General features: G+C 56.2%; 5 protein-coding genes across 5 annotated transcripts; 1 reads left to right on the forward strand and 4 right to left on the reverse strand.

Moving 5' to 3' along the window:
- Positions 1-2999: 2999 nt before the first annotated feature.
- B0I36DRAFT_113377 (uncharacterized protein) lies at positions 3000-3492 on the reverse strand. The gene has a single exon (XM_046147917.1). The coding sequence runs from the start codon at positions 3325-3327 to the stop codon at positions 3079-3081; it is 249 nt and encodes an 82-aa protein (XP_046012416.1). The 5' UTR covers positions 3328-3492; the 3' UTR covers positions 3000-3078.
- Positions 3493-4009: 517 nt separating this feature from the next.
- Positions 4010-4750, forward strand: B0I36DRAFT_113381 (uncharacterized protein). The gene has a single exon (XM_046147918.1). It carries the CDS (start codon positions 4102-4104, stop codon positions 4648-4650), a length of 549 nt encoding a protein of 182 aa, XP_046012417.1. The 5' UTR covers positions 4010-4101; the 3' UTR covers positions 4651-4750.
- A 100-nt stretch (positions 4751-4850) lies between these two features.
- On the reverse strand, positions 4851-7866 carry B0I36DRAFT_373931 (fungal-specific transcription factor domain-containing protein; the record flags this gene model as incomplete). Its single annotated transcript, XM_046160236.1, has 6 exons — positions 4851-5471; positions 5499-6736; positions 6802-6980; positions 7055-7517; positions 7608-7674; positions 7741-7866. 6 exons carry the CDS (start codon positions 7864-7866, stop codon positions 4851-4853), a joined length of 2694 nt encoding a protein of 897 aa, XP_046012418.1.
- A 5228-nt stretch (positions 7867-13094) lies between these two features.
- B0I36DRAFT_243773 (3-dehydroquinate dehydratase) lies at positions 13095-15281 on the reverse strand (the record flags this gene model as incomplete). Its single annotated transcript, XM_046150004.1, has 1 exon — positions 13095-15281. One exon carries the CDS (start codon positions 15279-15281, stop codon positions 13095-13097), a length of 2187 nt encoding a protein of 728 aa, XP_046012419.1.
- Positions 15282-19242: 3961 nt separating this feature from the next.
- Positions 19243-21655, reverse strand: B0I36DRAFT_322351 (cytidylyltransferase). Its single transcript, XM_046153838.1, has 4 exons — positions 20797-21655; positions 20366-20716; positions 19897-20299; positions 19243-19798 (listed from the first exon to the last, which is right to left on the reverse strand). The coding sequence occupies exons 1-4, from the start codon at positions 21351-21353 to the stop codon at positions 19649-19651; spliced, it is 1461 nt and encodes a 486-aa protein (XP_046012420.1). The 5' UTR covers positions 21354-21655; the 3' UTR covers positions 19243-19648.
- Between the last annotated feature and the right edge of the window lie 769 nt (positions 21656-22424).

Consider the following 22424-nt stretch of genomic DNA (forward strand, 5'->3'; position numbering starts at 1 on the left):
ACTGGACATGGTATTGGCGGTGAGCATGATGTTTCTGGATCTGGAGGGCCGTGATGCAAAGAATTGATGGAGTTAGCCCCTCCAACAAGGAACCTTTGAAAGTGCTTCCTAGTTCCCGGGCCATCCCAATCAGCTTTGAGTTTCCTCACCTGCATTCCTCTCGATGTCATTCGCCACTCTTTACACAACCTCATCTAAATCTCAAGGCACATGATAATGCTCTGGTCATCATTTCCGTGCCCTCGAATCGACATCGCTTGCCCGCTCACGTTACCATAAGCAGTTCCCTGCTATCGTATTGAAATCCAGGGAAGTTTCTGAAGGCTCAAACCTTTTGTGTATTGACGATGAGTACGAAGTAATCAGAGCCAGCTTTGGTCCGCAACAACACTTTAGATGTCTATGGTGTGGTACTGCCTTCGCATGCATGGTGTCCCGCCCCTCCCCCACCGAATTCGCCCACGAGGTCTTCTCCAGAGTGTGCATGCCAGCACGTATGCCGTGCAACACTTTGTGTCTTACCCGTGAGTTCCACGTGGACTGCAAGATCTGTGACCACATGTGCCGCGTTGGTGAGACCTGGAGGTCTTGGTAAGGCCTCCAACACGACGGTCGTTGAGTATTGCTGGCTAGGCTCGACAGTAGGTGCGACTTTGCCGGTTGGGACAAGGGGATAAGCACTCGCGGGCTTCGTCGAAGGATAAATTCTTTCAGAAAAGGGCGTAATTCCTTCTCGTACTGCTGAGCTCCGATATTTGATAAGTATTGCCACCTGGCTCGTGAGGACAATGGAGGCCACTGACAGCTCGGGCCGATAACCTCGCTCCCAAAACATATCGCTTGCCATAGTCCCAGCACGTTCAATCTCCCCGTGAAATGCAGATGCAGGGCGGCGCAGCACAGTACCTCAGCACTGCCAAAGCAGGACAAGTTATTCACCTATACTGGCGTCAGTACGTTGTTTTCATGCAACCACGACAAGGTTTCTTCTCTGATGCAGTCAGGCCGCCCTTGCTCATCCACATGACACAGTAATGATATAAGTGGAATTCAGAAGGCACCCGCACGATTTCACTATGATGGTACTCATTCCATTACAGACGTTATTTCAGAACAAGCTGTCATTGACTTTACTGGGAGAGCTTGCACGAGATGAACCGTCCCGATCCAGCCGGAGAACGGGCTCGGGATGGGTTGACGCCGGAACAAACTCCGCCCCGTCCAGGGCATGGCATTTCCGGGGGCACTTCCGGGTCTGCCGGAACCCGGCCGCCGACTGATACGAGCCTCATTGTGACAGTGTGATGATACAATGTGCAACATCAATCTTTGCGCTGGATTTCGCCCGTTCTGTTTAGCATCCAGAACTAAGGGGCACCATGGACCGCAAGCTTTCCACTGCACACAGTCCACCTGGTCGCGAGCTCTGCACCATTCCGACAAGCTGTGCCCCATGCTCTGCGACGTCCACAGCCCGGGAATTCATCCATGTACTCGCATATTCTTGCAACTTTTGCGTGATGCAGCAGATCTCTTTCCTGAACCTTAAGCGCTCGTTTCGTCCACGGTTTCTGCACCATGACTCTGAAATGAAGAGCACAAGAGCGACAAGTGCCCAATCAGCCATCGCCTCGATATCGACGCTACGAAAGTTCACCTATCCCGTAACTGCTGGCTATCGGTCACAAAATTGGCCGGTAACAATATGTGTGAGAGGCGCAGTACACGCAGGGAGTTTGCGCTGAAGTACTCAACCCGGGCTGTGACGGGGCGATTGCCAGCTCAAATGTCAACGACAGGGACATTCGCATCCGCACAGCAGCGACTTTACTCTCTGAACATCTGGTCCATTCTTTTGATTATGAGTATTCTTGGTGCGTGTATTCATCCAGAGCACTCGTCTTACGGACGCTGAGATTTGCGTCTCGAAGTCGGTGTACGGAGCAAAGCACCGGGCATGGCGTTCCCGTCACACCAAGAACAAACCGAGGTGGAGCTGTGATGTGGCAAACACAAGGTTCATGCACAACCCAAGCTTGTTTCTTCACGCTGAAATCACACTGCGTGGGCAACGTCCACGAGAGCATCGCCGTGACGACAATGGCTGCGCATTGAGGGCAAGCTAGGCGCGGGCCTCATGGGCAGAGATGAAAACCGCTCAGATGAGATTGTAACCCAGCCGTTTCTCTAGCATTAGTCTTCCGCTGCCAAGCACGTCAGTTTCACGTGTGTTTGCACACCAGCCGGAACTGATAGCAGCCGCAGGAGCCACAGCTGTGAACAACTGCTCCTAGAGCACGGTATGAATTGGAATCAGAAGATACGCTGATGGTAGACTGCCGATAGACCCGCGTAAAGTATCATAAGGAAACAATGTAAAGTGTTGTGAACTACAATGGACATACCCCTTTTTTCGATCGATTTCGAAATTAGCGTCTCTTGCTTTTAGAAGCCTGGCAATCGCTGTTCATTATTATCCTCCGACGAAAAGGAGAAGATCTACGGCAACAGCCACAACCACAAGTCGAAAAGCGGAACAGTCCCCAGTCAGCCCGCATCCTTCTCCACAGCCAGATGCTCTCGTCTCATGCCTGAAGCTCTCCGGCATATGACTGCAAGGTTCCAAAACAAAGAGCGGCACATCTCCCGCGCCTCGCAGAGACGAAGGCCCCATGCCCATTGTTCCAGGGATCAGAGAATTGCCGGCCGGTTTCAGCTCATCCTTCCCCCCATGTCTGCCGCCGCCAGACCGCATCAACCCAGACGGACGAACTGCCTCCCTCCGCCCACCATCCACCCACCCATACATGAAGCCTACAACAAGTTCTCCAAAGACGGCAGCCAATCGCGACTCAAGCCCGCAAACATGCTCGACATCAGAGGCAGCAAATCCGCCCGTGGGGAGGGAAATCCCGCCCGGCCGAGTTGTCCTGCATGCAATGCATGCAATGCAATATATGCAAGGCATGCTTGCTCATTCTGCACACAAAGTTTTTACCCTTCTTTCCCGCCCCGTTACCCCATGCTTTACCCAGGGCCCCGGGAGGGAGTGACTTGTCACCACCCCTTGCACGGCCTTTACCGTGGACGCCACACGCACACACACACACACACACACACATATCTGTGCGCGTGTTGTAGCGTTCGTGTCATGATCCATGGTTTTGGAAGCTTTGGCCCAGCTCGCGCCCAAGCCAAAGTTTGGCGAGCTGTCCCTGCTGCTGAAACTTGGCGAGGCACACAGATTTCTTTACCCTTGCACACGTGAGCGACCACTAGCGTAAGGCAAACCCCTTCCGCCAATCTGCCCCAAAGCACGCGGTACATTGTTCGAAAACCCACAGAGAAGAAGACAAGATGGGAGCAGAGACATATGGCCAGGCAACAAGACCTCGATTGTAAAACAGAGAGCCGCACACACTCACGAGAGAGAGAGAGAGAGAGAGAGAGAGACGAAACAGTCGCAAGAATTGACCAAAGCGAGAACAATCATCCCCCCTCCCCTGTCTCTCTCTCCCCGCCTGGAGGGTGCCTTGCAAGCCTCCCCCGCCATCGAATTCGCAGCGCGCGCGCCCTGTACCCCATACATACACGTACATATGTAGCAAGCCCTTGCGAGACGACTTCCCTCCCCCCAGTGGCTTGCAGGGCAACATACATAAGCGGTGTTCGGCAACATGCGAATCCCCTTTTTGCCCTGTAGGCTTACGCGAGCCACACCACCACCACCACCCAATAGCACATGTGGCCTGATATTACGATGATGATGACCGGCATACATAGTACCTGCCACACCACATCCACGCACCCACGCACGATCACTATACGAAGCGAGAGAGAGAGTTTGAGCTGAGAAAGAGACAAGAGCAGCCGCTAGGTCTATGCGCACCAATCGGGCGACCGGGACGCGCATCGCGCTGCTGCTGCTGCTGCGTTGCTCCCCCCCTTTCAAAATCACGAAAGTGCAGGGTCAAAGGTCCTCCTTTCCCTGTTCCATCGCTTTCTCATAGTTGGCGTATTTCTATTCTGTGCACTGTTCAAGTCGTCTATGGTCCTGAATGCCCTGTAGACGTGGTGCTATGGAGCATTACTGCGAGAGCTATGCGCGCGCCGGAGAGGCCGCCCCTACCACATCTGGATCGCTTTCGCCTCCCTAATGCGGGTAACCCGTGCCCGATTTGCACCCCTGTCCATTACCGTCCCAATACGGGGAGTTCTCCTCGTGACAATACTAATGTGTGTGTATATATATGTGTATATGTGTGTGCGTGGCGTGACCTAGGATGGGCAATTCACTCACTCCGCAATGCTTATTTGGTACGAAGACCCTTACCTGGCTGGCTTCCCCCAGATTTAATGCCAGGGATCGATCGCTTATGCGTCATGGTCCCGCCGCTTTTCCAACCTATCGCAACGTCTTCTCGAGCACCTAGAGGCATGTTGCTTCAAGTATCAAGTGGCGTCATGAACCGAAACAGCTCGGGGCGCGAGTATGTCGTGCATGTTACATTAATTATACGTGCGGGTGGTGTTTTGTCTGCCTACCAAGTAGATTGCGCGAAACGGCACCCAAGCTTTGTCGTGAATCGAGGACGTCCGGAGAGTCGTAACGATAGGTTCCAAATCCAAGGAGCAGTCGATCGTACCTGACCCACTACCGCTGCTACCCGCCCAAGCCTTCGTGGAAGCATTGCCAAAGGGCATCAGAAATTCAAAGCGTGCGCCAAACCCCGTGACCCGTACCGAATACCCGCTCACGGAACAGATGAATCGTATGATGCATACAGTTGAATATCTACAAAAGAAGATTTGCGGTTCGTCTCAAGCCCCAGTGCGGAGCTACCCGCCGACTACCCATGCGAGCCAGCCAGGAAGAAGTCGAGCTCGTTTCCCCGGCCCTGCTCATTCTCGGCTAACTGCTCGAGAAGGCTGAGGAACGGGTCCTTTTCTTCCGGGCCTGTTCCAGCACTTCCTTGCTGGCTTGCAGCGCCTGGACTTTGGGCCAGGGCGGTGGCGATGCTCAGCTGAGACTGTTTGTTCTCCGGTTCTCCGTGCCACGCAGCTGGCGATGAGTATGCGTTTGTTGGGACTGTTCCGAACATCGGGTCGCTGCCTCGCATCTCGGCAGAATTCAAATGATCTAGATGCGCTATTGGTGTGGCAAAGTTGTACGCAGGCGACAGCGTGTTAGATCCAAGTGTTGGTACTGGCGGTCTGGCTTGCTGGGGAGGTTGCGGTTGTTGTGGATGCTGCTGGATCGAGGTCGGAAATCCGCCACCGGCATGAGAACCTAAGCTGGCGTTGTTTGCGTCGTGATTGGACAGCAGAGACTCCCTGCGAGGTGGGACCAGCTGACCACCGATCGCACCTCCAAGCTGTGACTGAACGGACACGGGACTGAACATGATGGGTTGCGCATGCTGCTCGCCGGCCATGGCGTACTGCCGCTCGTCGAATGTGGCGTTTGACATCTTGGATCCGAGCGTTCCGTGGCTCACAGTGCCAGGCAAGGCGGCAATCGAGCCTGTGCCAAAGTCCTCACCACCGTCGTTGTGTGATGCCTTTCTCTTGAGGTTGGGCCGATCTCCGAGGTAAGAGGTTTCGGCGTACACGGACGTACGCGGGGCGTAAATTTCGTGGCTCGTGTACGTATCGGTGTTGAGGTCAAGGACAATATCCGACAGGCTGAGATATGCAGGGTCGAAAGAGTATGGGTGTCCGTCGTGACTTGTCACATTGGCGTATCTGTCAAAGAAGTCCTCGAGATGGAAAACGGGTGATTGGCGGATAAGGTCCGACGCAATGCCCTTGATCAGCTCGGCATGAGCATTGTAGATAGCCTGCAGTGTCTGCTTCTGGTGTTGGGCGCTGGTCCAGGTGTAGCGCAACTCGTTGAGCTGCTGCATTTCTCGTGACAGGAACACCGCCGAGGACGCAAAAACATCAGCGCCACTGCTTGTGCCATTGTTGTTGTAGTGTGCGCCATGTATATGGACGGTGCCGGCTGTGCAAATGCAGTATCCCACAAACGCGGGCCACTGGATGGTCGAATTCTGCTTGCCCAACTCGACAAGCTCGGCCATGGCATTCGCATGCAGAAAGCACATATGCGTGGCTTCAATCTGCCAAGACTGATGTTGGCCGCTGCCGGCGAGCTCTGCCAAGTCGATCGGAAGAAATGGCCGGTATACCAGACAATGGACCAGGTGGTAGATGAGCTTGCTGAGAACCAGGACGGTGGAGTCATGTTGACCGAACAAGCTGGCTACGCTTGAAAAGACATTGTCTGTCCCAGATGCCCAGATGTCCAGGTCCTGCCGTATCCTTGAAAGATGCGATAAGGAGTGCCATGGGAAATGCGAGTCGCCCTTGATGCCCCCGGCTGCCAGATATTGATTGGTGACACCCAATATTCGACTGATGTCAATCAGCATGCCGCTACTGCCTTGAGACTTCTTTCCGCTCCCCTGCAGGTAGTGGAGATTCGAGCCTCGCTGGAAGAACTCGCCCTCGACGGCCACATTCGATCCAATTGGCGTCCAACATGGCAGTCGCAACAGGATTGTCTTGTCGCTAATCAGGCACGGTCGCTTGGAGCCGCATGCCATGAACCGGTCCAGTAGATAACAGGTCCAGAAGATGCGACGTCTGGACTCGCGCTCCGTGACTGATAGGCGAGAGTTGGCGTCGACCTCGCGATGCAGCTCGAGAGCGATGGCCATGCCAACCGCCATGCCTGCAAGTTTTCTGGGTCAGTCTGACCGAAACCCCATGGCTGAGGGCCCATGTTTGACGACTCACTCATAAGCATATATGCTCTTCGCCCTTTTCCAGCAGCGGTGAACGCAGTCACCAGCAGCAGCATGGCTTGCAAGGAGTCCATACATGGCTCATCGGTGTCGATCTCATTTCTGGATTGGATGGCGAGTCTCTCACTCAGCCGCACAGCAGCCTGGCTGCCGCCTGGGTGTGGTGCGTAGCTACAAGCGCCACACAATTAGAAAACCACTGCGCAAGGTCTGATGCAGGATCTCTGAGCAGAGAGAAGACTCACCGGGCAGCGACAGCAAAGATCGCGCTGGAGAGGTACGACGGAAGCTGCTTCGCCTGGTAGCGGTGGCGGAAGGATGCTTCTTCCACAATGAAGTAGGGCTTGCCATGAAACTGTGCAAAGTACGTGTCTAGGAGCGTTTCGGTCTGGACTTCTGGAGGCGGCTCGGATGTCAAAGGCGGAGAGGGTACAGCATCGTGTGAACGCCTGGGCTGGGCGATACTTTGGATTGTAGGCGCTCTTGCGCGCTTGGGTACGGGTTCAACAGGTGAATATGCAGTCGAATCTGCCGCAACTAGAGGGTTGTTGTGCTCTGATTCATTTGGAGAAGCCGACTGTCCATCGTCTGCGTTGGACTCGCTGCCTGACTTCTTCTCATGCTTGAGACGTGCTTCCAAGCCGTCTACTCGCTTCAGCAGTGCTTCAAGGACATCTGTCTTGGGCCCTCGTTTCTTTGGGACCGCGTCTGTTTCAGAGTCAATACATGTCATCATACCGTCTCATCTCGAGCTTCAAGACTCGAAGAGAGAGAGAAAGAGGAGCTTTCTGCACCTACCGTACACGCAAGGGCATTGAAAGACCTGGCATGCCTCGCATGATGGCCGCAGGCGGTTGCATTTGATCTGTGAGAAGTCAGAACGGCATCTCCCAAGGCAGCACGCAAGCATGGCAAGAACGGATGCAACAACCTTTCGCTTTCTGCACGACTTGCAGTTCATAGACTCTCGCGGCTCATTACTTATGCGCCGTGTCGGCAACCGGTCAATGCCTAGCTGCTGGCGAGGGATAGCGACTGGCTGCATGGACGCGTCCATAACGAAGAAGGGGTGAGCCGGGAGAGGTTGCTGAACTCAGACAGCTGCGAGGCGGGTGGGCCAAGGGTGAAGGAACTGCCGGAGGTGAGGAGGCTGTCAACTCAAGTACTGGTCAAGACGGGCGCTGCGGACAGTGAAGCGCGGGAACGTCTCAGGCAGTACGGCCGTCCACGTCGTGGGCATGCGACATTGTAGCTCGCATGTGAAGCACCGTGGTGGATGATGCCTTGCTATTTCTCTTGGTGTAGAAGACCAAGTTCCGGTGCCAGGATGGAGGCGCCGAGTTGTCACAATCTGTGAGGTTTGACGCGCGGGATGGAACAGGGCGGAGTCTGACGGGCAGTCCTTGTTGATACCGTAGCACGACACTGGGAGGTCGCAGAGGAGGGGACCCATGTGCTTTACCAGGGGCGGAGCAGAGGAGGCGACGAGAAAACGGGCGACAAGTGACGGTGGAGACGACAACAGGCAGGACCCATGCCGACTCGTCCTCCTCCAAAAGCCGGGGGCATGGGGGAAGGGACAGGGGCCCATGTGGAGGCGGCTAGAACGTTGGCGGCCATGCTTCCGTGTCAAACCACCCAAGGTCCCAGTCTCATTAGCCAGGGTTGGCTCACTCTCTGGCGTTCCAGCACGGCGGGCGCAGCGGCCTGCCTCGTCAAGCCACACACAGCAAGCAAGCAGCCTACAGCGCCCGGCGTCGAGAGGGGGTGATCGCTGCGGGGGACGTGGAAAGGCGACCTTAACCTTTTGACAGCAATGTCTTGGCTTCCCATTGTCACAGTGCCCGTGGGCGCCACACCTGATCGAGGAACGAGAGGGAGAGAGAGAGAGAGAGCGCGCAACATGCTTTGCAATCGCGCTGGTGCTCATCAGCCGGAACTACTCTCACACGACTCGGCACAAAGCGTCGACCCGTGGGCTGCAACGAGAATGCCTACGGACGTGATCAGACATGACGGTCAGTGGATTTGCACGAGATAGGACTCACCAAAGTGCATTGCGCAAATATGATTTTGATGTTGCAAGTATCCACCTTTTGGCTGCGGTCCACTCCGGATGGTCGACTCTCCTGCTTCAAATGCACACAGCTTTGGAGTACGCATCACAGAGCTATTCCGACAAACGAAGATTGCCTGCAACCCACAAGCAAGGCGTGGTTTTGGTGATCTGTCAATTCTGAGAGTCGTGCAATCGTGCCCCGCGCAGCAATAGCACGGGTGATGTGAGCCTTGGTTTTTTAACGAGATTGTGCATCGGAGCCTTTGGGAAAGATGTTGGTGGAAACCGTCGGGACTGGAAGGAGAGCCGCATCGAGATAGGCGATGATGAGCTGCAGCTCTGTTATTGTGAACCTGGCCGATATCACGTCAACCAAGTCTCATGGATGCTGGGCATCTCGAAATAAGGAACGAGCTGTGCCTCAGCAATCAAGGTGACGACGGGCAACTGGCGCTTGGCAGGCGTCGCTTAGTCCGCAATTTTGTATCTTTGATCTCCAGATGTGAGACGAGACGACCTTGGCGCTGATTGCACCATCAACTATCCTGTTTGTATAGCAACAAGAACAAAAACAACAGAAGGCAACAGACCGATACAAGGACGCTCTGGCAAAGATGGCGTGGGGGCAGGCCGACACGCCCGAAGCGGTCGCAGACCTGTCTGTAGGCAGGTAGGTCTGGGCCACGAGCCTGTCTGCCTGCCGCCATCAACTTGGCAACCATGGGTGTGGTTTTCCATTTCGGGTCTGTCCCAGAGGATGGATCGCCCTGACGTCGGATGCGAGGGAGGATTCGGACGAAGAGGCGCACTTGGCAACGGCCGTGCAGGCAACGGCCGTGCAGGCAAAAGGAACATTCGAAACGGGCCGGGCAGCCACACGGATGGGTGTTGAGTCGCAGATGCTGGGCCCAGGGCAACGTGGCGGTGCGTGCGTTGTGTGAGGTCGTCCAGGGTCGCAGATGAGGGACCACCCGGCTCAGCAAGCCCCGATCTGCGGGCAAGGGATTTGCAACAGGGGCAATGCTACAGCCCTCGACATCGCGTAACGTTTGACTAATCACGGGCGGCGCTGGCTGGCTGTCATGGTGGTGGTGGTGGTCTTGTTGTCATCTCGTGCTTCGCATTTGGTGCTTCGCATCTCGGGTAGCGTACACAGAGCACTGGCCGTTGGTTGGTGCCCCAGGCCAACCTGCATTCAAGAGAGGGAGAGGAAAGCGAGAGAGAGACAGAGAGAGAGAATGGCAGGCGCTCTGCGTCACGCACCACTTTGGCAAAAGGAAGGCACGATCACCACCACCACCACCACCCTGACGTTTCTTATTTTTCTTCTTCTCCTCCCCCCCATTGAGAAATCTCCGGGAGACACGCCCCAGAAAGTGACCAGTCTGCCGGACAAACCATCTCGCTACATATGCATCGTCGAGCAAATCTCCGTCCCATCTTGTGAGATCGACGGCGCATGAATCTCGGGCCCCTTCTGGCATAGAGCTCGGTCTCGTCCTGCCGACGGCTCCGTCTCTGCCCTCGACGGACTCCATCTCCACCACGGCGGGAGAGCGCTTTGCCGCACAGCTCGTCCTGTTTTTGCGCACGACCTGCCGTCACCTTGTCCCACTGACAGGCCAGGGTTCCTCGAGTGCAACTCTGCACGCCAGCAGTGAAGCGTCTTCCGTCTGATCATCCGCCCGTCATCCCTTCTTGTGCCGCATCCATAATTATTGTCCAGCACTGCCTATTTCCTCTCGACTTGCTGACGCGACGTTATCGAGCGACCACCGCTCATCCACACGCGCGCTGGGTGTCCTGTTAGGCACTCGTTCACATGTTCGCCCAGCCAGTTTCGTCCCAACACCAGGTGAAACATGATCGTCTCCAGGGTGGCTTTCGGATCATGCCTATACCGTTCGAGATGCTCCTCCCTGCCAGGCTGGGCCTACTCCCTCCCAATACAACCACCTCTATAGAACGTAATTAGACGACAGGTCTGGCTTAATATTGACAGAGAGTGGTTGCACAGCGCCCGCGCTCTGACATCACCCCAGATGGACATCAGACGGAAGAGGGCATGGCAAGACACACACGAGAGTCGGAGCCGTGGCAGGTCCGGCAAGCTTACTTGTTTCGGGGGGCATGGCTGCTTTTCTTCTGAACACACCTCCTTGATCATTCGGCAGGCACCAACCCGGACTTGGCAGCGAGCTGCCATCTTGTCTCTCTTTGTCTGCCCACGGGCATATCACATGCAACCCACGGGTCGCCGCTGGAGGCTGTAATAGGCATGCTCGTACTTATGCATGATAGAGATATCCTCCTCAATGATAGTACGACGGGGGCTCGTGTTCTCCAGTTGGGCGCTTGCTCCCAACGGAAGCCGCCTGGAGACGCGCGTCAGCAGGTTCACACCTCCGCATGGAATGCCCTAGACTCGCCACCCTCTCGGGAACCCTGGTAAGTTCCATCTCATCTTTCCCGCTCTCTCGAGAGAGAGATAGAGACAGTCAGCGAGCTGTAATCTGCAAGGTCTCCCTCCTCATGTTGCGTCCTGGCTGGAGTCTCGAGTGATAAGGACAAGACGGCTTTGTCAGAGAAGATTGGCCCAGCCGGACTTTGGTCCCCAGCGCATCCGAAGTGGTTCGCTCGCCATTCGCGAGCTATGATCAAGTCATTCGACCATCCGGCCTCACAGCTGGCCCTTCCCTGTCAGTTCGACTGGCTCGGGTTGGTTTGATAAGATGGCATATGCTTGGCTCTTGCGTTGGGGTCCGCAAAAATTACCATGCATTTGTGTTCTCCAAAGAGAGTGCTCGACATCGTTTGGTCCATGTACCCAGACTGCTTATGCTGACTTGACGTTTCCGTACTGGTGCTCCCCCAGCAGGAGGTCTTGTGCCCAACTTTATGAAAGGTGTTATCCCCAGGCATAACCGTGCGAGAGAGCAGTATCTATGTAGGCATTGAAAGATGACCCAACGCCTCTTCTGCTCATCAATGGCTGGTCTAGAGGTGAAAGCCACAGGACGTCAGCCACGCAGAACTCCATAGGACCCGGGGCCTTTCGCTGTGAGCAGTTTGTTCTCCCTCAGAGCAGAGATCCTGAACGAGAACCTCTAAGGAGATTTCCTCAGCGAGAACGGCAAAGTAATACAACATGCCGCACTCAAAGTCTCTCTTCATTCATCGAACACGAAGAAACCATTCCGTCCTGTCTGTCCAGAGATTGGCCTGAACGATACCCGCAGAAGAGTACAACAACACGCGCCGAAGACTCTCTTCATTTACCAACAGAAGACACGAACAACATGCCCGCCCGTCCTGGCTGGCTACGACACGACAAGAACGCTACATTGTCACAAGCACTCGAGTGGCAACGAATTTTCGTCCAGGACAGACAGACAGACACAGAGACAGGCGCACAGAGACAGACACAGAGAGAGAGAGAGAGACATACAGAGAGAGAGAGAGAGAGAGAGAGAGAGAGAAAGGGAGGGGGGGAGAGACAGAGAGACGCAGACACCTTCCAGATGTCGCATACCATACCATCACAGTCACTCAATCGGTCACTCGGTACGTCTGAGGTCAAGGTATCGCAAAAATGTGTATATTGTCATGTATCCCCACTGTTATTCAAGGGAGAGAGGGAGAGAGAGAAAGATGCCATCCTTCTTCTGCCCAGTGAGAAATCGCTAATGCATGGAAAGTAAGAAAAGATCAGGACAAAAGGGGGGGATCTGACAATGTCCAGCTAGATCTATCACACGACACCAAACCTCCCACCCCGCCTCCGGCCCACCCAACCGCGACGGCGGCGCTCTCCGACATCGTCGACCTCATCCCTCGCTCGCGCACGGCTCGACAGCCGCAGCACCAAACAAAAGTTATGTCCTGAACAGTGCCCCCTTGCGTCTAATGATCAAGACGAAAGGTAAAAGGCACTTACGAAGAGCTCTGGGGGAATTGCGCCGCAGTCACCCGCCAATCGCCAGTGACTTGTGACTCGCCTTCAACCCGGAGTCTGAGAGCTCAGCTAAAAGGTTACTCACGCTTGCGGCCGCTGATGGGGGGTGCCTTGACATCCAGTCGCTTTGCCTTGCCAATATGTTGAACCTTCAAGCCTGCAAGTCTGCATGCCCAGCTCATCAAATGCATCAAGCTTTGATACGAGAAGTGAAGCCAGACCTTCACAACACATAGGATGTCGAAGGATGACCACACTCTGCGACATCGCATCAAAACATGCCATTACCACTGGCTAGTCTGACAAAACTATACGGCACATTCTGCCCCACGAGAAGCCGCAACGTCTCCACAGTAGTGAAAGCGACAGTGTCTGCGATCCCATATGCTGCAAATCCGCTCTGCTCCGCGATGGCGCCTGGGTCACCCTTGCGTGGACCGTCGGCCAGATCAAGGAATACCTTGCGGATATTCGGCGACGAGCCTCTCGAGCCACCAAAGACGCGGACCAGCATGCCTACAATGTTTGCCTTGTCGGCCCCGAGTGCAGAGACGATGACAAACGGGCTCGCGTCGTCATTGAGCGATCGCGCGCGCTGTAAGCTCTCGAGGCTGTTGAAGGGTTCCACCACAAGACCCCGTGCGAGTACCAGAGGCGTCTTGAATCCTACAGTGTAGACTTTTCCGATGCGCAGAGCTTTTAGAGCATACATTGTAGACGCGGCGTCATCCGAATTAGCAGCGAGAACTACCGCTGTCCTGCCGAAGTAGGCAGATGGGGCCAGATCCCTCGTGAGTGTGCTAACTATACCGCGCCAGCTTGCATTGTCAAAGACGAGGCCATCGCTGGGTGATAATCCATGTCTCGACTCCGCAATCCTGTGAAGGGGCGAGTCGCCTCGCGAGCTTGGGCTCGAGGGGACTGAAGGCGGTGCCGATACTGGTGCCGAGTTGTGCGCAGCGCGCACAAAGATTGTGTCGACCACGCCAATCATGCGCGCGGCTTCTGTCAACGTTGGTCCGGCGCCATTGGAAAGTCTCGAGAAGAACGCGCTGTTATGCATCAAGCTATTGAAAGAGACTGGCGGGTTGAGGTATGCACCTCCAAAGGCCTTCTGATTACACAGAGTCTCGATGCAGCCGATATTTCTCGGTTGCCGCTCAATGACAGCAAAATGATGCGGCAGGCCGAGCTCGTTGAAACACTTCTCATAGAAGGGCGCGTGAGGCGTGCCTACTCGAGAGAAGGGGCCACAGATGCCATACAGGAACTTCTTTGGTAGCTGGCCCACCAGGGACAACGCGGAATTGATTTCGGCGGCGCTCATCTGACCGGGCGCTGCGATCAGCGGGAGCAGCGGGTGCGTGATTGGCGTCAGCACCTTGTTTAATGTTCGCGAGAACTGGCCAAGCGCGCCCATGTTGACGGCAGAGAGCGGCGGGCCGTCGGGAAAGTCCTGTCGAATCTTTGACCGGAAGTACTCGAGCTCGAAGTTCTCGTTGTGTTCGTTGATTATGGCAATCATCTTTACAATGTCGGCGTACTTGCGCGATTCGACGAAAATAGATTGCGCTCTGGCAGACGGCCATTTGAAGGTGCCTGAGAAGTCGTGAAATGCAGACATGATGTGGCTGTTGCCGCGCTGCTCGTACAGCCGCCGCCGTATCTCCTCGGGAAGCCAGAGCTCGACATCGATGTACTCGACCCCCCATTGTATGGCGCGGTGGAGGTATTCATAGAAGAGCTCGGGGTTGTTCATGGGGAACCGGCCATTCTCAGCAGTACATCTCGTGGTATAGATGATGGGCAGCTCGGTGCGTTGACGCAGGAGCATGACCTGCTCGCCGACATAGCTGAGGCTGGGGACGTCAGCAAATGTGCCATCTGGGAGAGGCTCCCTGAGCAGATCGACACGCAGCTCGACGGCGTCAGCGCCGACAGTAAGGATGTCGATGTTGGACAAGGCCGCGCGGACATCCGGAAAAGTCATGGAGAGAAAATATGTGCGGGGCTTCGCCATTAGAGTGTCGAAATGGTTGATCTGCCCGAGTGTAAAAGATACAAAACGCGCCAGGTCCCTCCGGCACAATGGCCCCTCATTGTAGAGGAATTCGTAGTCGGAATGCGTCGAGAGGTGTAAATCTGGCGGCATTCCCAGCCGGACACAATGTGCGTTGATAGCAACGACGGCAGACTTGTTGCGTAGTGAAATGTCAATCTTGGCATCGTTAGCCGTCAACCCTAAAACGACCTCTTGTTCAATCGATGAGATGCCCTGGAAGCTGCCGACCAGTTTGTACGGCTTCCCGAGCACGTCGGCAAACAACGAAACGATCTGCTCCTGTCCTGGCCCATAGATTATCACTGCTGTGCGCTTGTCTCCTCTCTTGAGGCCGCTCGATATTGACGCTCCGTTGACTGCAGTCGACGTCGAGTCATGCTGCCTGTCCAACACCATCTCGACGTCTGGCTTGACTAGCAATCCACCGCTTATGCTCAGCGGCCGTGCGGCATGCGACGGCGCATGTTGTATGTGCTGTACGGTCGCCATGGCGGAAGCCGTCATTGTGGTCCTGAACCGCGTAGAGGAGTCGACCACAGTGTCGAATTAGCCCTATTTCCCTTCCTGAAGCGCGGTTGGCGGTCCTGCGCCTAAATCCAATGCACAGCGGGTAATTGCAATGATCCTGGTCGTTGTGAGTCGGGGGCGCAATCTAATCCTGAGCGCTTGCCGAGGGAGTGGCTTGGTCAAGTCCCTGCGCGCTCCTCTGACGGGCACACTTTTTCGTTCAGATCCGGCGCAAGTGTCGAGCCAGGTTACCTGCCTACGAAGTAAGGTCGTCGTCGAACAAGTATGGGCCAAGCCTGCCGAGGTCAGCCATGAGAATGCAGGCGGGCTGGCTGGTGAGGAAAAGGCGGGCCCAACAACGGCGGCGGCGGCGACGGCGGCGGATCAGGAAGTGAGGTCAGGAAGACCCGAGGGAGACGGCGGCTCCGGGGGTTTTTGTTTGCTTGCGGCCGCCGGGCTGGCAAGCGATGAAAGCGGACAAGGGCTGGAACGGCGGCCCGCGCGCGTGAGAGAGGAGCCAACGCGAGGCGAAGCGAAGCGATAAGAGGAGCGAGATAATTATTCCAGCCAGTAGAGCTGAGGCCGCGATGGGTTGGCGGGGCGCTGAAGAGGGCGAGCAGGCAGGCTGGCGGGCGGGTCAGTCGAGAAGCTGACAGGAGGACGGTGATGGTTATTCTCGCCTGGAAGTGAGGGAGAGTGCTTTGTTGCAAGAGGCTGCGATGCAAACCAGGTGGTGCATGAGGCAGGCAGGCGAGCCAAGTTGCGAGCGCAGGGCAGGCGCTGGGGATGGGAGGCTGCAGTGCAAGGGCTCCGCATTGTCGCTGGGCGCGGCCGTAGGCCCCTGTGGGCGCTGGTGATTGGGGGGTTTTCGCAGCTCGCGGGGGAGGTTTCCGGGGCGCAGGGCATGCCAGGACCTGGGGAAGGCGCGCCCGCAGGTGCTCCTGCCCGCGCTCGGCCGGCCTATTGTTTCTCCTCCAATCACACCGCCCTCCGGATTACTCCTTCGGGCTAGCGCTGCTCGGCTGCGAACATGGTATTGGGTCCTGCGCCCTGGGTCTGTCCTCCCTGCACCGTTGGTTTTCCTTCTTCGTCCGTCCCTGTCTTCTCTGGCGTGCCAACCCCCTTCATGATTCCACACTCGAGCTTCAGCTCTCTTGGCATCGACAGGTCGTGGCCAGGACCAACTGCCACCAACAACAGCACAACACGTGCTTGACAGCTCACACGGCACGGCGTACAGTAGTCCTCACCTGGCGCGCGGTCCCCCACCGATTGGTGCAATCCAGAAGTCGCTGCCCGGTGGGGCCGCGTACTCGGAACTTTGTGCGGGTCGCGGCGGCTGTCTGACGTCTCGTCCACGGATCGCAAACTTGTCCAAGTCTTTCATGTCATACCATGCTCGACCTCGACCCTGACCTCGACTTTACAGCACTTCAAACCCGGCTTTGATTCAGTCAAGTCGCGGGTCACGTTGCCGTCTTTCTTAGTCAGGTGTCAGCTTAACAATCTCCAAAATGCAACGACAGCCCGATCTCGCGTTAGCATTGCCACTTATATACATGGCTCCTGCAGGGTGCCTTGTGACGATTCGTCACAATAAAGTGCCCAGGCGCGCCTTGGTGGCAGTCCGTCTCTCATTAGCGGCATGTATCAGATCGGCGACGCCCTGTCAATGGCCGGCAGTTGTCACAACGTGACATGGCATTCCCGCGGCGATGAAACAACGCAGTCAGACTTGGACAAGCCGACCAGCGACAACTGTTTGGTCGTCAGAGTGGCTGCACAGGGGTGCTACGCCCAGTTCTCCATGCCACGAGAAAAGCCACAAGTGAGCAGCATGCCGAGGATGCTCGGCGGCCCAGGTTAAGACGTCTGCTTATTTACCCGTGATCATGAATATTAATCGAGATCACTGAAGCGGTCCACAGAAGGTGGGACTTTACGCGCGGTCCTAGGCCCGGGCAACCCCCAACTCGCAACGACGGGGTTATAAACTCTATTGCCAGACAAGAAAGCTCGTTCGCACGATAAGCAGTTGCTTTAATTATGCGAGGGAAGGCTGAACCTTGCGGGCCCCCTTGTTTCCATTTCAAGAAAAAAAAGCCATCGGCTAAATGCGTTCAGACCGCACAGTGCTTAGCCCTGCCAGACGACTACCGGACAAAACACCGAGCATTACGAGACATAACAGCAGTGGATGCTTTGACAGGCTCGAACGCCCTCCAGGCATGGAGAGATTCGAAGCAAGGGTATTTGTCTGAACCCGAACCAGGAAACGTCACAGCTAGAGAGCACACACCCCACGCCCAGTCAGCTGTCATCCAGTAACCCCCCAGTCTGCATTGATGCTAGGCAGGATATTCTCCGGCCCGAGCGAGGAGCTCGGGCCAGCCAGACCCGGCATACGGGACTTTCACGCTCCGTCCTTGGTGAAGACGCGGGGGGCCGTTTGTTTGCTCGCCGTCTTCCCCTCTCTCATGTGCCCGGCAGGAATTCACGGGAATTGAGCTTGTGCTGACGTCTGGGAAAGGCAGGGGGGAAGTTCGGCCCAGGCATGTGTCTACTGGCCCATCCTTGCAAGATTGCATGCGGCTCGCTCACTTCTCACGCGTGCATTTCTGGAGGTAGAGACATAACATCTTGGCTGACTGGCACGAGCGAGGTATGACCGCCGTCTATCAAGGTCTGGATTGGGATGTCAGACCGAGAGTGAGCGGGTTGCGTGCGAACAACAGCTGAGCCAGGTCATCGTCACTTCCTAGCGCGGTGGCATTGCGAGACCTCGTTTATCAGGCGATATGATACTTGTCTTTCTCTCTCTCGGAAGCCCGTCACATATTAATGTCTATTCTTCTCGCAGTCACATTCCATGCCCGTGGGAAGTCTCCAGCACGGCTTGAGCTAATCGCCAAAGGCTTGAACGAAGTGTCAACAATTCACCGACAACATACGTATACACATGAGTAGCGAATAAGTACAGAGTACTTGAACACGCCGAAGCCTTCCGCAACGCAAAGGCCACGCCGGCAATCACATGGGACTTAGTCACACAACACACGAGACCAGCCAGCCAGCCATCTGAAGCTTGCCTCCGCCACCTCTATTCGCTTTTCAGAAATATAGTCCACCAATGGAGGGACGACATGGGAGCTGAGATGGTATGGGAGCAGCGCGGTCTAGCTTCAAGGCATATCACGCGCACCAGGGGGGCAACAGACAGGTAGTCCCCAGTGCCATCATGCCCATGGGGAGAGGCAGTGAACGTGCTTCGACCAGCGGTCCATCGTCGATACTTGCGCCGATTCATTTACACGCCAAGGACAATATCAGCGACGACGATGACCACGACAACAACAATGACGACCGACCACCGACGGACGGGGCGGACGAGTAGAGTGACATCGAGGAACGGGCACAGGAACTATTAACATGGACAGGGCTTTGCGGTCGTGCGATCACACGTGATGCCGTTGGCTGCGAGCCACATCCTTTGTCCGTGAGACTAACGATTGCGTAAGCGAGGCGCTGTGTATGTGCTTCTGCGTATGTCTCTCTCTCCCTCTTTCCCCTTCTCTTCCGTTCTTCCTCCATCCTCTCTGCTTCCCTTGCCCAGATCTCCCAGGGAAAACAACTGTTTCTGGCTCATCCATCCCGCCCAGGCAGTGCGCAGAAGCAGAAGCAGCAGCAGCAGCGATAGTACTCATATATAGTTTGTGTACAACGTATCTCTCTACGTCTCCCTCGCAAAAACCCGACTGACACCATCACGACCGAGGCCGGAGGGGTTTCAGTAATAACCGCCCGCGCCGCGAAGCAGTACTTGACATCGGCTTGGAACCAGTTTCTCCCTCTTCTTCTTCTTCTTCTTCTTCGTCTTCTCTTCATTGCAAACGGGGTCTCGCTCCTATCGAGCTTCCCCGACACATGAGCCAACCACTTCACCCAAGTATTTCTGCGTGAGGCCGAGCCATGATACTCCCGCGTGTCTTTCGGTTTCAGGCCAGGTGTTTTTTTTTTCTTGACACGACGGCTAATACAACACATGTAATTCTTTTTTTGAGCCGCTCCTGCCGTGCGTACGTGCGTGCGGGCAGCGTCTATTTCACGAACCACCTCAGACATTAAAAGGAAAAGTTGATACACAGGTGTCCCATCTGAAACCACTACCCGCTCCACCATCACCATCCAGTAAACCGCGGCTATTGCTGTGCTTTGGCGGCTTGTCCACGACTATGTTCCTCCTGCCAGCTTCAGCTTCATGACCGCGCAGGCGCGGCTGCCGAGGTCGGAGCCGCTGACGTGCTGGCTCCAGGACGGCCTCTCTCCGCCTGCTTCTCCTCACTGTCGTCCGACTCGTCGTCGCTGGCGGGCCGGCTGTCGCGGAGATTCCGCTGGCTTTTGGTCATCTGTGCGAGCACACGTCAGCAACTCACGTCACGGCAGCAACAAGATTCTCTAGAAACGAGAAGGAAAAGAAAAGCTGGAACGGACTAAGAAGACATACCCATGATCTTACACCACCAATCAAACCCAGTGTGTAACCAGACATGAACTCGCTGGGCGGAGGCTTGTCTGCGCCAGGCGTCGTGGGCGAGCGCAGCATTGACGCAGCGGCGGCGGCCTCGCGCATGCTGTTGGCGTCGCTGTAGCCATTGGGTCCCGGCGTGCTGGGAAGGCGCGAAAGGGGCGCAGGGCTCTGGGGCCGGCTGGCAGGCCAGTACTGGCGCAGCTCGCGGGTGAGTTCCTGGCCGGTCGTGGCCCAATTGGACTTGATGTTATCACGAAGGTCCTGGACGTGGCGCTTGAGGTCGAGCTCGTTCTTCTTGAGCCAGCTGACGTTGAGCTCCTGCCGCGAGGCGCCGCGCTTGAATTGTCTTGAAATGTACTTTTCGTAGTCACGGACGATCCTGGTGGTTAAGTGTCAAAGGTCAGCACTGATCGTCTGAAGTACATTTCGCAAAGCATATACTCACTTGGTAATGATTCCGGTCGTGCTGACGCCCTCGGTGCGCTGCGTGACCAAGAACTTGCCCTCCTTCTTGATTGGGGCATAGATGTCGTCCCCTTCGTCCGCACCGTATGGTATGTCGTCGTGCGCGACGTAGTCGATCTGGTGCTTGTCGAGGAACTCTGGCGTGACGATCCAGGGACAGTTCTCGATGACCTCGTCGACCCACTTGCAGTGCCGGACGGTCTCGGCACGCTCGGCGCCAGAGAGCACAGTGAGGCCCTTGCGCTGGTGCGTCTCCTGGTCGCCCGTCACGCCAACGAGTAGGTAGACATCGGGGAAGGCCTTCTTGGCCTGCTCGAGCTGGCGCATGTGGCTAGAAGTCGCGCAAACTGTGTCAGCTATTTGCCGGTGGGCCAATGGGTCTGGGATTAAGCTCCGGGAAGGGGGACGCACCCAAGATGAAAGAGATCAAAGACACCATCGGCGTAAACACGAATCTGGCGGCCCTCTGGAGGGTCATTGGTCCGGTAGCCGACGGGGTGGGTGAGGGTGCCGATCGGGGGAGGCGCCATTGTGTCGGCCTTTTTCTTGTCGCTGCTGTCGTCACCGCCCATCTGGACGTCCTTGGCGGAGGAGATGGTGGCGCGCTTCGACTTGCGGCCGACACGGTCGGCAATGTCTATGCTGGCCTCGGTGGTGTCGCTCGGCTCGCCGGGGTCAACCGTGTTCTCTGCGGCAGCAGCGCCGGCGGCGTCTGAGCCGGCACGGTGGCGCTTAGCCGGGTTCGCGCTGTTGTTGCCATTCGAGTCGGACTTGCGGTGGTGGGCGGCGGTTGTTGACGTCGTCGCGGAAGTGGTCTTGCGGCCAGCCGACTCGGGCGCAGTGGTATCGCCATCCTCGCCCGAGGCGTCGCGAGACGACGGCTGGAGGACGGTCTGGTCGTCGAGCATGGCGGAGGCGGCGGTGCTGGGGCGCTTGCGCTTGCCGGCTTGTGACGATGGCGACGGCATGATTAAGAGCAAACGAGGTAGAAATATTCAAGGAACCCAGGAAGAAAGAGAGGAAGTGGGAAAAGAGAGCCCGGCGTATGACGGTTGAGCAGCGTGTCCGTCAGGGGTGGAGCAGGAGCACCGCACCGTACCGTGCAGCGCAGTGTTGAGGACAAGACAGGCAGGGCCCCAAGGTGGGTGCCAACAGAATGGTGGGACAAGGGAGCAGACGTCAGACGTCAGACCTCGTGCAAGGAAGCCTGGCCAGGTTTCCTGTGCGCAATTGAGCTGCTGTTCCAGCGCAAGACAGGAGACAAAAAAATGATTGGCGGGCGGCCGGGAAGCACGAGGGGGGCGAGAGTGATGTCGACTGTCGGGCTCTGCAGCAAGTACGTGCGTGCGTCCGTGCGTGCTGCGCGGGTGCGGGAGTGGCTTGGCGGCGGCGTGCAATTACACAATCAATCCATGGATACCTCACTGACTGACTGACCTTACTGACTCCCCTCGCTCAACCAAGGCATGGGAGGCCCCAAATCAAGGACTCGTGCTTCTACCGCTTTGCCTGGGGTACACGCTATCAGGAACTTGCAAAAACCCTAATTGGTGTCCTCTGCCAGAACCATCTCAGATTTGACTGATGATTCCATTCACAATGCCAGGTCTCGACCAAAAGCCAGATTTGCGGTTTCAGTTCTTCGCCCATACATACAGGGGCCTCCTACCCCCAAGAGACCACCAACAACGACCCCGAGGTGCCTAGACTTCAACCAACCTGGAACTTCGTGGAGGAGCAAACTCCATCCTCCAAATGAAAAGAAAGCCCACGATCCTGTTCAGAACCTTCAAAACATGTCTGCGAGCTCCTGCTTCCCCTTTCCCGACAATCACCCTGCTGGCCCATGAGCTATCCTAATACCCAGAGGCCACACCCCTTCCCTTGCACTCAAAAGTGGACAGGCCAGCACCCGCCCGCCCAGCAAACGACCAGAATTGTGAACATTAAACCTGGGAACGCCCCCAGATTACGGTGCGCCTGCATCGGCCGATCGGGAGCGCCTCTCACATTTTAACACTGTGCTTTTGTCTCTGACC

Source organism: Microdochium trichocladiopsis (genome assembly GCF_020744255.1).
Source record: "Microdochium trichocladiopsis strain MPI-CAGE-CH-0230 chromosome Unknown B0I36scaffold_5, whole genome shotgun sequence".
In the NCBI taxonomy this organism is placed as follows: Eukaryota; Fungi; Ascomycota; class Sordariomycetes; order Xylariales; family Microdochiaceae; genus Microdochium; species Microdochium trichocladiopsis.

Excerpts from the sequence above, each read along its gene's own strand:
- B0I36DRAFT_113377 (XM_046147917.1), bottom strand. The coding sequence starts at position 3,327 with ATGTACCGCGTGCTTTGGGGCAGATTGGCGGAAGGGGTTTGCCTTACG.
- B0I36DRAFT_322351 (XM_046153838.1), bottom strand. The coding sequence starts at position 21,353 with ATGCCGTCGCCATCGTCACAAGCCGGCAAGCGCAAGCGCCCCAGCACC. Across the intron at positions 20,717-20,796 it reads TTTGATCTCTTTCATCTTGG|CCACATGCGCCAGCTCGAGC; the intron begins GTGCGTCCCCCT and ends CGCGACTTCTAG. Across the intron at positions 20,300-20,365 it reads ACGACCGGAATCATTACCAA|GATCGTCCGTGACTACGAAA; the intron begins GTGAGTATATGC and ends CTTAACCACCAG.
- B0I36DRAFT_113381 (XM_046147918.1), top strand. The coding sequence starts at position 4,102 with ATGCGCGCGCCGGAGAGGCCGCCCCTACCACATCTGGATCGCTTTCGC.